Source organism: Argopecten irradians, chromosome 11 (assembly GCF_041381155.1).
Source record: "Argopecten irradians isolate NY chromosome 11, Ai_NY, whole genome shotgun sequence".
In the NCBI taxonomy this organism is placed as follows: domain Eukaryota; kingdom Metazoa; phylum Mollusca; class Bivalvia; order Pectinida; family Pectinidae; genus Argopecten; species Argopecten irradians.
This window is the reverse complement of record NC_091144.1, coordinates 38,890,533-38,904,601: the sequence shown is the minus strand read 5'-3', so window position 1 is coordinate 38,904,601 and position 14,069 is coordinate 38,890,533. Positions and strand designations below refer to the sequence as shown.

At 34.4% G+C, this 14,069-nt stretch overlaps 1 protein-coding gene across 1 annotated transcript; it reads left to right on the top strand.

Annotated features, from left to right (window-relative positions):
- Positions 1-233: 233 nt before the first annotated feature.
- LOC138334228 (uncharacterized) lies at positions 234-13,518 on the top strand. The gene is made up of 9 exons (XM_069282838.1): positions 234-850; positions 2,523-4,811; positions 6,639-6,827; positions 7,246-7,425; positions 7,804-7,968; positions 8,375-8,724; positions 9,119-9,212; positions 11,765-11,847; positions 12,569-13,518. Exons 1-9 carry the CDS (start codon positions 664-666, stop codon positions 12,629-12,631), a joined length of 3,600 nt encoding a protein of 1,199 aa, XP_069138939.1. The 5' UTR covers positions 234-663; the 3' UTR covers positions 12,632-13,518.
- Positions 13,519-14,069: the final 551 nt, after the last annotated feature.

Here is a 14,069-nt window from a genome sequence, read left to right as displayed (position 1 = left end):
TTCGCGATTTCGCGGCACATTGCTATGATCGCGAAAATTTTGACCCGCGTATACTTGCTATTATTAGTGAAAATCTTTGCTTACTGTCATTGTCAACGAACCATAACAGGTATTATAACTAATATTCATATTTATTTATTGATTGTTCAGCCATTCATATCTATTTTAATGGTTTATAATGTTCTCATTGATACCGGCACTTGTTTTGATCAGTGTCATGATTCATTTGCCGATTGGAGCGTTTTATTGTTTTTTCTGTATTGTTTATTATTTCACATTGTTTTATGGTTATTCAATCTAGCTCGTTAGTATTTTACACTTGATTTATTCCATGTTCTTTTTTTAGTACATTTTATGTTGTCCCTAATGATCTGTTCAATGTATTAAGTGATTTTTTTTCTATTATTATTATTTATTATTATTTATAGTGTATTTAGGGGTTTTTGTTTATCATTTTCTCACCATTTGTTGGCCATAATGATCTGTTCAATGTATTTAGTTAATTTTTTATTTATAGCATATTTAGGGATTTTTTTTATCATTTTCTCACCATTTGTTGGCCCTACTGAATTATTATTTTTACATTTTACAACTTACTTTACTTATTTATATTTCAATTATCACATGTTAGCCCTGATAACCTGTTCAGTAATAATGAGTTGAATGAGAATATTAATTTTATACACACAGGTCTACACACACAGACGTACGATGAAGATGTACCTGGTAGTCCTTTCCCTTATCATCGCTCTCCTCTATCGACCCACAAATGCAGACCATGACAGTGGAGAGATAGACTTCGGAGACAGTGACTCCAGTTTTATCAACCCGTATGAACGATACAGCCAAAGTAAGTCTTTATTAATACATACACCAGCACTTTATTTAATTTATCATATACTATCATCCTCAATAATCCAGGGGTTACTATCACTGTCGCTATATCCACTCCTTCTTTTATAAAGTAGACTCTATACATCTCAGAAGCATAAGCAACGGATTAAGTATTTTGAAGGTATATGCTGTAAACCTACTTTCTTTCGCTGTTAGTAAATTTCGCGATTTTGGTTTTAGAACATTTTCGCGGGAGATTAAAGTTTTGAAGATTTAAAATTGAATAGAAATACATTTGAATTTAATTATTCAATAATTTTACAAGATATAAATTCGCGGAGGTAAAGTTTCGCGAATGGACTTTGATCGTGAAATTCGCAAAAATAAATCGCAAATGAAAGAAAGCGTAATGGGAAGAGATAATGATTTACAGTACATATATAAAATGTATAATGGTTTATACTTTATTGAATCTTATCTCTTTGTACAAAGCGCTGGAGCTAGAGTAAGTCTTGATGATATGATATAACATACAGCTAAAAATATTGACGATTATCAATGATATTGCTCAATGATGAAAAACTAAATCCTTGACTACACATAATCACTTCTGTAATGTAAAAGGCAAATACCTCCCTTTACATTATTACCTGTCTATGTATCAAACCTTTACCTAATTAAATTATTTTTCCTCACCAATTCATCTTTCCATAGTGAGTGACATTGTAATACTACTCTATAGATGTTTAATTTTGTAAGGAGAAAAGTTAATGCTGTAATAATTCATGGCGAGAAATGTTCGCTCATTTGTCAATTATTAACAAAAATAAAATATATATCGGGGATCATTTTTCATGAAATTAGCTTCAGCTACAAAAATACTTTATTTATGTACTTATTTTCAACCCATGAATATATATCTACGCGTGAATGATAATTCAAAATATTAATGTGATATCAGAGACATTTTTTTTGTATATTGTGATTAGTACTTTATGAAACAATGGAAATTCGGATTTATCTTTTACTTAACAAATTCACTTCTGATAATTAGTTAAGAATTACTGTAAACCAATTTATATTCGTGTGCGATATATTCTGGCGTGTTATGACCGATTATAAATTGTAAAAAAATTGCCGCGAAATTGTTTCAAACAAAAGATGCAGTAGACCATACATCATGGAACACGTTAAAATAAGTCGCGACGAACATTAATTGGTTTACAGTATACATGTAATTCTTGTTTTCCTTTTTTAAAACAAATTTTGGACTACTATCCAAAATTGATGAAAACTGAATATAAACCAATAATGGCTTCAACAACATTATGCTTATGTTCAAAACTTTTAATGGTTGCTACTAATAACGCATGTAAATACAGAATGTAGTTGTAAAATACAAAAAGGGTTCGAAACTGTCGTTTCTATTTTTATGGGGAAGGCTTCAAGTCTTCATAATGAGTTACTAATAATAGATATTTACTTTATTCGCCATCCTTACGTCATAAGAACACCGATTACAGGTGTACAGGTAACGTATACAGGTGTGTATATACATTGTACTTTCTAGGAGAAGTTACATGATACAGGTGTATATATACGTAATGCGTATGGCGATTATTGTTTATGTTACTCAATTCATATGCAATGGTCATGTTTTTTTATATGTCATGACCTTGCGTTTACAGGTAAATTGACCGGCGGTCAGCTTGTTGGTAGGACGATAAGCCTGCGTAGCGGTCAGTTCGGGGGTCAGTCTGATGATAAAGAAGATGTTCAGTATGTCTACGTCAGTCCGTCCGGTGGTCAAATGATTGGTCAGAATACTGGTCAATTTAATAGTCAAACCTTAGGTAGCCCGGGGGGTCAGCTAGTAAAAAACACAGATGATGACCAATTTGTAACTGTTGTCCAGGCAAATGGTCAAATGGCTTGGCAACGTCAGGGCAAGACATCTGGAAAAACCGTGTACACGCCATCTGGGCTATTTACTAATAATGGCAACGGTCAAATTGTTAGTCAAACTGGTGGTCAGATAAATACCCAGTCTGCTGGTCAGACCGGGCTTAAGAACTTCCAGTCATTAACTCATGCCAAAAATATGGCTATCGATATAGACAATGACCAGTTAGGTTTAGGACAACAGGTCCGACCGACTGTTTTAAAAGCTGGGCAATCTCACAGGCAGTTAAGTGACAGTTTAAGCGGCCACCCGGGTGACGACGACAGATTTGTATTTGTTGATCCAAACACTGGTCAAGCAATAGGTGTTTTTAATGGTCAACCGACTGGTCAGAATACCATATCACATAATATTAAAGCTAGTGGCCTGTCCAGCGATAAGATAGATGCAAATGATGACAGGTATTTACCACTAGGTATGTTAGGTGGACAGAGCGGTCCTGTCAATGGTCAGTCGGTTGGTCAAACTCAGGTACCATATACAGTTCAATCGATTGGTCAGTCCAAAGATACCATTTTTAACGGTGAAAAATACGTAACCGTTGATCAGTTGAATTTTCATGCGTCACCCAACATGAAAGGTCAGTTAAGTGGACAAAATACTTTGCCATATACAGCTGGTCAGTCAAAAGACAAAAATGACAAGAATGATGACCTAATATTTGGTCAAGTAGGTGGTCAAGCAGGTATTTTCAATGGTCAATTAAATGGTCAGTTTGCTGGTTCGAACATTGTGCCGTATTCAATTCAGTCTAATGGGCAGTTACTGGGAGACACGGACAAAAATGACGATGCTTATTTAAATGGTGGACACCCAAGGAATCAAGTGAATATTTTAAATGGCCCAAATGTTGTGCCTTATACAATTCAGTCCAATGGTCAAAAGGACAAAAACGACGATGCTTATTTACCCAGTGGAACTAATGGAGGTAAAGCGGGAATTATGAATGGTCAGTCCCGTGGGAATTTTGATAAAAATGACGATACTTATTTACCCGTAGGTAGCATAGCAGCTCAGGCGGGTTTTCTAAATGGCCTAAATGGCCAGGTAACAAATACCAAGGGTGTATCCTATTCAATTCAGAACAATGGACATTTAAGTGGAAATACAGACAAAAATGACGATACTTATCTACCAATTGGTAATATAGGCGGTCAAGTGGGAATTGCAAATGGCCAGGTACATAGTCCAAATATTGTGCCGCATACCATTCAGGCCAGTGGTCATTTACTGGGAAACACAGACAAAAATGACGATGATTTTCTTGCAAATGGCAATATTGGCGGCCAAGCGGGAATTATAAATAATCAGATGGTAGCTACTCCAAATGTGGTACCATACTCAATACAGTCCAATGGTCAATTCAGTGGTCAGTTGGGTGTTCCTAATGTATTGTCTAATTTAGGTGGTCAATCAAGTGTTTTCAACGGTCAGCTAAATGGTCAAAATATTTTATCCCATACCATTCAAAGCTCTGACGATTTTAATAATGTAAAGAATGCCCAGTTTGTATCTTCCAATCTGCCAATTACGTCCGGTAACACCATTATTTCTATAAATAGCAACGACGACATCGATGACGACGATGATGACGACGACGACGATGACAATTTTTCACGTTTTAATCAGTTTGGCGGACAAATACATAACCAATTACCTAGTCCTTCATTTCCACATGGAGGTGGGAATGTACTTAACCAACCGAACATTGTTGCTTCAGCAGTTACGCATGGAGACGATGATAGAATTGGTCAACAAAACATTGTCCATTCCACCGTGCACATGAGTGGAAGTCTCCCTCAAAGTGTTGGTCAGACCGTTGGTCAAACTCACCGACAAATACCCGACCAGCCCCTTGTCCAATCCGTTGTTCAGGCAAATGCTCAATTCGTATCTAGCGGTCATCCTCCCGTAATGCCTGGCAGACTTTCTATTGGCCAGTATCCTAGACCACGTGACGACCATCCGGACTCAATAGCCTCCAACCCAACGTCCAGTTATCGGGAGAGAGATGGTACTTTATAATGTATAGCGGTGTATCCAATTATATACATATATAATCATATACAGTATATATAGTTAGGAAACCTGTCTATAAAAACCACTCAAGTGACAAAGAAAATATGGTCATTGACGCCAAGTTGTCTTTGTGGTCTTCATAAACTGGTCATATATTGAATTCATATATAGGTTTATATAGACAAAATTCATCTGTCTTATTTTATAGTAGTCCAACATTTTTGATAGACCGTAACGAATATCAGGCTTATTCTACTATTGCCGGCACCAAAACTCTGAGATCTTTATTTCCATAGTTGTAACCTTTATCTTGCCACCTTGGTAAGCTATGCGCAGAATGCGGCGCGTTTATATAGCTCTATATTAGGAATCGTCTGTGGTTGCCTTTCTAATTGGCTGTTGAAATGTTCTTGGTTATGACACCAAACTATTGAACATGTTTACTGTCTCTTTATGTCCTTTTCAAGGTTTGTTTGTTTATTTTTACGTCCTCTTAACAGCCAGGGTCATGTAAGGACGTGCCAGGTTTGTTGGTGGAGGAAAGCCATGTTTCTATGTTCCACCGTCTTATTTAGGTCACGATGACCCAGATTGGTGATTCTGGAGATCTACTTTCCTACTTTTATAATTTTAACTTTGAATTCTCTTTTTGATGTCCACAATGCATGAGGTCTATTTTACTTGTCGTTATTTGAACTTATCTTTTCGACCTTTCAGCTGGTTTTTTCCTACAAGATTTTTGCTGTTATCTTTTTACTTTCACCTTCATCTCTCTATTCTTATTATTTTCTTTCACATTTATCCTTTTTTGGTAAATTTTCATTCCATATCCATCTTTCAAACTTGAATTTGACAGTTATTACTGTTTTGCCAAGGATATATCAATCAAGATATATATATCAATAATATAAACATTTGTATCTAGCTTTAGCTGTTCATTAATATTATCATCGCATTTTTTTATATGATTATTACTGAGTTATCTGCCCTTGTGTGTAGGTTGATTGTGACGTCATGTGTTTAAGAGCGTAACGTCATACATTTAAGAGAAAACGACATCAACTTCGCTCACAAAATTAAGACGTCATAATCTATACCTACCCTCAAGGGAGGGAACTCTGTAATATGCATAGACGGAATAGATGGGAGTATGTATATAATATGCATGGGTATTTAAGCACCTTGATCGAATGTTGTTGCCGTAGACGTAGTTTATGCACATATCCAGAAGTATATATCATTGATCTTGTAGATATTCAAAGGAAACGACTAGTGTGTTATGTTATATTTAGGCATGGGGAACCGTATTATACATACACTATATATCTGATGACGTTTCTCTTTTTGGAAGTGGATAAATAATTTAACAATTTATCTAATAGATGATAATAAGAGAAATATCATCTACACAAAGTGTGCTTTCATTATACTGTACTTGTCAATACGTAACACAGGTACTGCTAAAATGTATATATACAAAACTATTGGAAACCAACACTCTATATTGATTCTATGTTTTATGAAATCTCCCACTGGAGTAATGCCGAACTAAGTGAACGATCTGTATATAAGTTAATAAAAAAAATCCCGCAGTATGTTAGTATTGGTAAACTTTCTACGGGTTTATTTCATTATGTCGAATTAGAATTTACCAACTTCGTTTTTATTTTATTATGTCGAATATTTAACAATTGCCTTGTTTATTTGTCCAGTCGAATTCATTCTTCATTTTACACACGACGTTGCTGATTTTTTCATCAATTGCTCCAAGCTATTGTTTCCTTTTTCTTTTTCATTAATTTGTCGATTTTGTTTAAAACAGTTGATGCCGGTGGAATGTGTAATAACTACAAGACAAAGGGAGGCTGGGCCTACCGACCTATCTACGGCTCCTGCAACCAATACCTGCAATGTAACAACGAACAAATGGCGTCCCTTCTGACATGCGCAGCCGGAACCTTCTATGATGGCTCTTCCTGTCGGCATTCAGCGGAAGTTTTTTGTCCTTACGGTAATATCATTTGAAATATATTCTTTTCTAAATATTCTGGATTTACTTGTTCGCGATAAATACGCTGACTCAAAGCATGATTATGAAAATAGCATTTTCTGGTATCTGCTTGTACTGGACTTTTTCATATGGCAATTCTTTTAAGATTGATCACTTTCTGAATGTTACAAGTAGCTAAGAATACTGCAAACATGACTGTTAACGCGTACTGATATGTTCGCTTAAAAGAGCTGGTGCCATAATTTTGCGCCTTGCATCTATGAGTGGAAATATCCAATGTCAAAATTAGAACTTGTTGATTGATAATGAAAGTTAATTAAGTAAAAATTTCCACACCATGAATAATTCCACTCACGCTCACCATATTGCATTGATAAGAGCTTTTTTTATAAAATATTTTGTTCAATTATTTTTGTAGATCCATGTCAGGCACAAGAGTCAGGTTTTAAATACACAGATGGCCAGAGCTGTTATGGTTACTACAAGTGTGTGAAAGGAAAATCCCGTTATCACACATGCCCTGATGGCTTCTATTTCAACTCCCAGAAACAAATCTGTATCGCGGATGAAACCTGTCAGAAAAACAATCTCATCCACCGTAAGTATAGATATGGTTTGATGTTAATATTCACACTTGTCAAACACACTTGATTCGAATACATCGGACGAATCAAATATCATAACATTTCGATTTTTTCTCCTCTTTATCTCAACAAATCTAATTTTGATGCAAAAACGGTTGAAAATAAAATACCGTATTTATGTCGAATCAAACAAGATTAGAAATAGTCCTTTTAAAGTAAACTATAGTACTTGATTTGTTCGAGACACAAATTTTCGCGTGATTTGGTGATATACCTCAAATGTGGAAATCTTGAAAATAACAGACATGAAAATACGAAGTTAAGTTACCGCGAAAACAAGTTTATTTTCAGTAATTTGTATTTAACATCACTGTATTAATATATTTCCTCAGCATGTTCCTACGGTACCACCTACCCCTTCCCTGGTCGCCCTGAAATGTTTTACCTCTACGACGGAAGGGAAATCTTCTACCCAATGAAATGTCCCCAGGGATTATGGTATCGTCCGGACATCTGCTCGTGTGATTGGATAGTTCCTGGTATCAGCGGCCATGAAGGTTTGTTTCATTAATAGCACAACTGCGATGAATTTAGCATATGCGAAAAGAAAAATTCTGTTACACTTAGCACAAGGCGCAGAATAATAACTTAGATGATGTATCTATATAGTAGTTATTGTAAGAAAAACCTCTTGTTGGATCTAACAGTTTTTACGAAGTCGCTGGCATCTTATATGACCAGGGTCAACAGTAGTTAGGGGTCACCTACCCTAATTGGTTGGATATTTGTTTGTCTTTTAACGTCAGTGTCAAGATTGACTTTAGACCTTGATTAAGTGCAATTTAACTCAAACTGCCGTAGGGCAAAAATGGAAGAGAGAAACTGAGATTACTGTATTTGCATAGCTCTTGTTGCATTATTTGTCCAATTCTTATATTTGGTGATTGCTGCTATTCTTTGCAGGATGCAAACCGATGTACCATTTCCAGTACAATGGAAACTTCCTTGAAGCTTACAACAGGATTCAGCAGGTACCCAACACTGGGGTGGCAATATACAGGAAATCGGCACTCTTCAGCGACGGAGGTCAAATTATGATCTGGGCGATGAATAATATGAATCTTGACAAAGAATTTGCTTTCTGTTTCGAATTTATGGCAAAGATCTACAATGGTGAAGTTGCCCTGTTGTCGAATGGGTATAAAGACAGTGATTTTACATACAAGATCACCTATTTGCCAGCACAAGCAATTGTCAAAGCCTACATTGAACTCGACGACGGCACCACAGCACACCTAGTTGTGAAGGGAGTGGTATGTATTACATAGCCTTTTCCAAATTGTTGAGCATTCTTGATGAACATTTCACGAAAAAAAAGTAAATGAATGAATCGTTAACAGTTTTTGTTCGCTGCATACGTCATTTTCAATTTGCAGTCATTGTATAGTTCATCCTTCATGATTAAACGGAGAAGACGAGCCATTAGAACTTAAACTTGTGTCTGATCCCATTTGGTATACATACAAATAAAGTTGTTTTTTTAATCAAATCAATACGCGTTTGCACTATGTTGACATTGCTAATTCGATTGTGAGTGTTGTAAATTTTAAGACACACAAAAAAAAATCCTAAAGGAATCGATGCAAGAGGAAGTGAACAAAACCGAAGTTAGATCAAATCCTTAATGTATTTTCTTTTGAACATCAGATACCACTGAAACCCCATTTTGTCCGCCTGGCAAAGTATGGCCCCAAGATCAAGCTGCGTATCGACAATCTCAAGGCGACATATGTAAAAACACGTGGGTATCTTACGCTAACACATTGTGAATATACACTGCCCGCAAAAAGTTCTATTACAATTTTCTAAATTATGTATACTGTGAACGTGGATATATTCGCGAGTGTTTAATTTAGCGATTAGCACGGGTAAACATTTCGCTATGTTATTAATTTTGCGATAAATAGACCTCTTAACCTTTTGCAACATAGTTTCATATATACATATACCAAATATTTCGTGCGTGGAGAAATTTCGCGCTCAAAAAACCTTCTTGTAATTAACGTAAATTCCACCCTCGCAAAAATTTCCGCGTTTACAGTATTTATTTTTTTGGACAAAGTTAAAGGGGATACCAGAGTTTTCTGTCATTTTTTTTAATGTTGAAAAGGGAGATAACTTTCATATGACAAGTAAAACAATATTGACATTCTTTAGCATTTTCATCATATTATTTATAAAAATGCATGTGTAACAGAGCTTTTTACGGCAGTGTTTATGGAAATGTCCCTATATACAGGCAGCCGTTCCATCTATCTCAAATATTCGAACTGAATTATTTATGCATATAGAGAAAACAGTAAAATTAGAATAGTTCATACTCATTATATAATAATTTTCGCTTCGACAAAAACCGATAAAATTTAATGTTTCTTATACCACTTTCGTTAATTTGTAAATAAGACTCCTCAAAAAGCTACTAATCTACGAGCGACAAAAATATATAGTTATGTGGAAAATTGATCTATCGATATCGATATTGATTATATATAAAATGAGACAATTTACGGATCGTTAAGTTTGACGAATTAAAAAAGGCAAACGTTCAGATCATATTCGATCACCAAGAGTAAGATAATAAGAAAAATTGTCGAAATTTTCTGAACATTTTGTAAAATTAGATTAATCAACATGTATTTATACGAACTGGGATATTCATTTTTGCGTTCTGATATTATAAAGATATTCTGCAAAAAAATAGTTATCTATCTTAATTCATATATATGATATACTGTAAATGGACTTATTTTAGCGGTAGTTTGATTTTAGCCCTATTCATGTACAACGCTTAATTTTGCAAACGGGTATTTTTGCAATTGAACCACCGAATCTGCGCTAATAAGTCATAATTTATAGTTTTTCGCATTTGCGCCCAAAATAAAATAAGTGTACATGTGTTGCTATGTATGTACTGTCAATATCATAGAGAAAGGGCTGGTAAAGACTCTAATCGTTGCTCAGTTCCCATGCAAAGTATTCTGAAATGATATGTATTCCCACACTGGACATGGAGTATATCCGCTAATTCTATTAATCGTTTATATTATTACAAGACAACAATTAACACACTTGTTAATGGGTAATTAATGTCATGGTTACACGAATCGCTTGTGACCTCGGTAACGATCGGCGTGCATTGACCTTTAGCCTCGGGCATGTGACAGGTGACCTTGTCAGTGCTAATTGTTATTTCCTGTATTAATGTGTACCGATAATTAATTCTTCCGTCCAGACATGGTACACGGTCATTATCTACTGGTGCATAGCAGGGGACAAGCATAATCTTAGAGGGAGCGACGATAGAACATAAAGATACGACTCTTTTGATAACTACAATATGCTTTTTAACATGAAAGGCATATAGGCCAGAGAATGCATAGAAATATTTGCCTTACACAGAAAAATGCAACAAATCCAAACTTGCATTTCAGACGACAGGGCATTAGGAATCATTAAACAAAAGTCCCCAAAAGACCTGATATATAGCATGTGTTGCAATATATAATTACACTATCAGAGCTACACTTTCATATAAAAAATTCTATTTTATATAAAAATGAAATGTATTTGTAAATCTCTCATATCATCAAATGATTTAAACATATGGCCAGAAGTACTAATTTTATGGTATATAAGTATAAACCATACAAATATTTCATGCTTCCTGGTAAGGTTGATTTTTTAATGTTAATGTATCGTAGTTTTTATTGTTTCATTGAAATATCAACGTGAAAACACAACATACCTATGACGTATACATATTGAATTCACATATATATACCGCTAGGATATATTTGTTATAGAAATGTCTCTTTATTGCCACAAATAATCTGATACATTGCTTTAATCTTCTTCGTATTATTTTCAACCCATCATATATAAGTTGTGGAATTTAAAAAAAAGCTCATTTATGGAATAAATATTTGCCTTTGACACTGAAATTGTACTTTCTTCTCTAACACTGGAATTGTACTTTATTGTAAATACATACATTTTAGCGATAATTTTATTTTAGGGCTTTTTGAGTAAGCACTATTGCTCTAAAATATCATTGAGATAATTCTGTATATTGTTTATATAGCTATCATGGGGGTTGCGCGAATTCATCTGTTCACAATGAAGTTTGTGCTAAAATTTAATTTCGCCACAATTAGTACGTGCACAGTATACACATTGTAACTTTATCACCAGTTTATCTATGCCTTCCGGAAAGAGTTGGTCATGTTATACGTATTTGCGCATGCATATATTGTTCAACAATTAGAATAATGGGAAAACTGTTTTACATTACAGATGCTCAAGTACAGACATCGAATAGTCCTTTAGTCATAGGAACTGCTGAGGGCTGTAAAGGATTTGTCGGACACTTTGACGAGGTATGTGTTATTAAAACAAATCGATTTAATCTATCAATGCTGAAAACTGACTTTCTTTTGGCAATTAGAGTTCTAAAATTTTCATTTTAAAAAGTTCACTAAGATTAAAATTCGCGGAAAAATTGAATCGAAATTCATATCATCAAATATGATGTCAATGGTAATTCGCGGAGTTAAACTTTCTTGAATTCACTTGGATCGCGAAAGTAAATTGCACGCGAAAGAAAGCTGTTTAACAGTATGCTAATACGATATCAAAATTGAAATTCATATACAATTTATTACTGTAAACCAACTTATTCTCGCATGGGGTTTATTTTCACTAAATACGCGGGGCGATTAAATTCTAGAATTGCGAAAAGGAGTAGCGGCGAAAAAGATTGGCTTTAAGTAAAGTAGTGCGTTTTACCTGTAAATCACCGTGAAAATGTCACTAGGCATGAACACGCGAAATCAAGTCACCGGGAAAAAAACGTTAGGTTCCAGTATAATTGTATATGATAAGCTGGGCACTAGATTGAAAAGATTATATATAAAAGTTGTGTTTAGAGAGCCTGGAGAGAGCCTATAAAATATTGTAATATTTGTTCGTATCAATGAAATGATGATTGCAAATCTGAAATCTTACACAGTGTATACTCTTTAATCCCGCTAAATACCTTTTGTGTGATACATTGTATATACAATGCTTTAATGGATGATTTAATTTCCTCAATTACAGTTCAAGTTCTTTAAGTGTGTACCCAATGATTTCTTCAATGATTATGCTGAAAAGAAGAAATGAAAACCTTTACTTTGTCTCTCCTGGTTTGAAAACTGCCGATCTCTACAATTGGAGAAAGTTTTGAAACATCCTTGACACAAACGGAAGATTGGGTACCATTGCGCATCAGGTGATACACGACCGACCCACTTTTTTCTGAAGGCCTTCTTTGGATAGCGACCTTCTCCTTTTTAAGTATATTAAGAGCCACTTATTTTTAATATAGATAAATCTGAGAGGACTCATATTTATGGTGATTTACGATGGACTATGGTATGTACACATAAGACCAAATGTGTTCATAAATTCAGAAAATAATTTCACTTTTTGTAGTTTGAGTATCGTTATTCTAAATCAATCACTCCGAAAAGAAGCACATTTGAAGTGCGTGTATTTGTTTTGGTGACTATATTGTATGTAACTATTTGGTATAATGATCCCAGATTTCTTCTTTTGCTAAAAATAAAATTTGTTTATATATATAGTCAAATATTTAAGTGATATGATCAAGCAACGATATGCATATAAACAATTCTACGTTGTACATCAACGAATTTAAATTGATATAAAATATTCACAATTTACAAGAATATAACTGATCTTAAAAAAGTACATTAACAGTATTTGCTCTTTCTAAAATATGTGTTATATGCGTATGTTATAATTATGTATGTATTAATTTATATTGGTAGACTAAGGATTTGGTAGATTAAGCAAAAATCTATTACTGATGCAAACTTATGTTTTTGGTATGATAATATCTCTTTTGCGAGAGAGAAGCTTGGAAGATGGAGAGAGATGAATGAGAAAGGGAGAGTGTGTGAGAGAAAGAGGAAGATTATCAGTGTTGTTTACAGAATGTCTATATATTACAACCTGGTCTTTTGTCAATAATCTATTAAATTTATTATTTTTTTCTATACAAATCTTTTTCGTTTTCTATACTTTCTAACATTCATCGTTGGAGACCGGTGTTTGAGTACAATACACAGTGCTACACTTGTAGTGGGATTGTATTGGGTCGATCATCAGTGACCAGGTAGCTCAGTTGGTAGAACATTTGGCTATTGTTCGGTTGTCCCGGGTTTGAAACCCGATCTGGCCGCCATATGTTTCTCTTTTCCTGTTACACACGTATTATGTGTATACTTTTGATATAAACATATTTTATTTACCTTCAAAGAGTATGGGGATTGGGCACAAGTTTTACAACTTATTCTAAGTCCATTCCCTTAAATTTTACAATTGTATATACACACAAGGAACAGGATGGTATGACATGTAAATATAAATGTACATATTTATATATAAATATAGAAAAAGAAAGAGATTGTAATGTTTTTCACATTTCTCTAAACATATTTCTATACATATCTCTGATTAAACAATTAATTATGCGTTTATAAATGGCGTATAGTAGTGAAATATTTGACTGTTTTGCCTAAATCCGCATTTCATT

Bases quoted from the DNA above. Each gene is read 5' to 3' on its own strand.
- LOC138334228 (XM_069282838.1), top strand. From the start codon at position 664: ATGAGAATATTAATTTTATACACACAGGTCTACACACACAGACGTACG. The intron at 8,725-9,118 runs GTATGTATTACA...TTTGAACATCAG, and splicing joins ACCTAGTTGTGAAGGGAGTG to ATACCACTGAAACCCCATTT. The intron at 11,848-12,568 runs GTATGTGTTATT...CCTCAATTACAG, and splicing joins TTGTCGGACACTTTGACGAG to TTCAAGTTCTTTAAGTGTGT.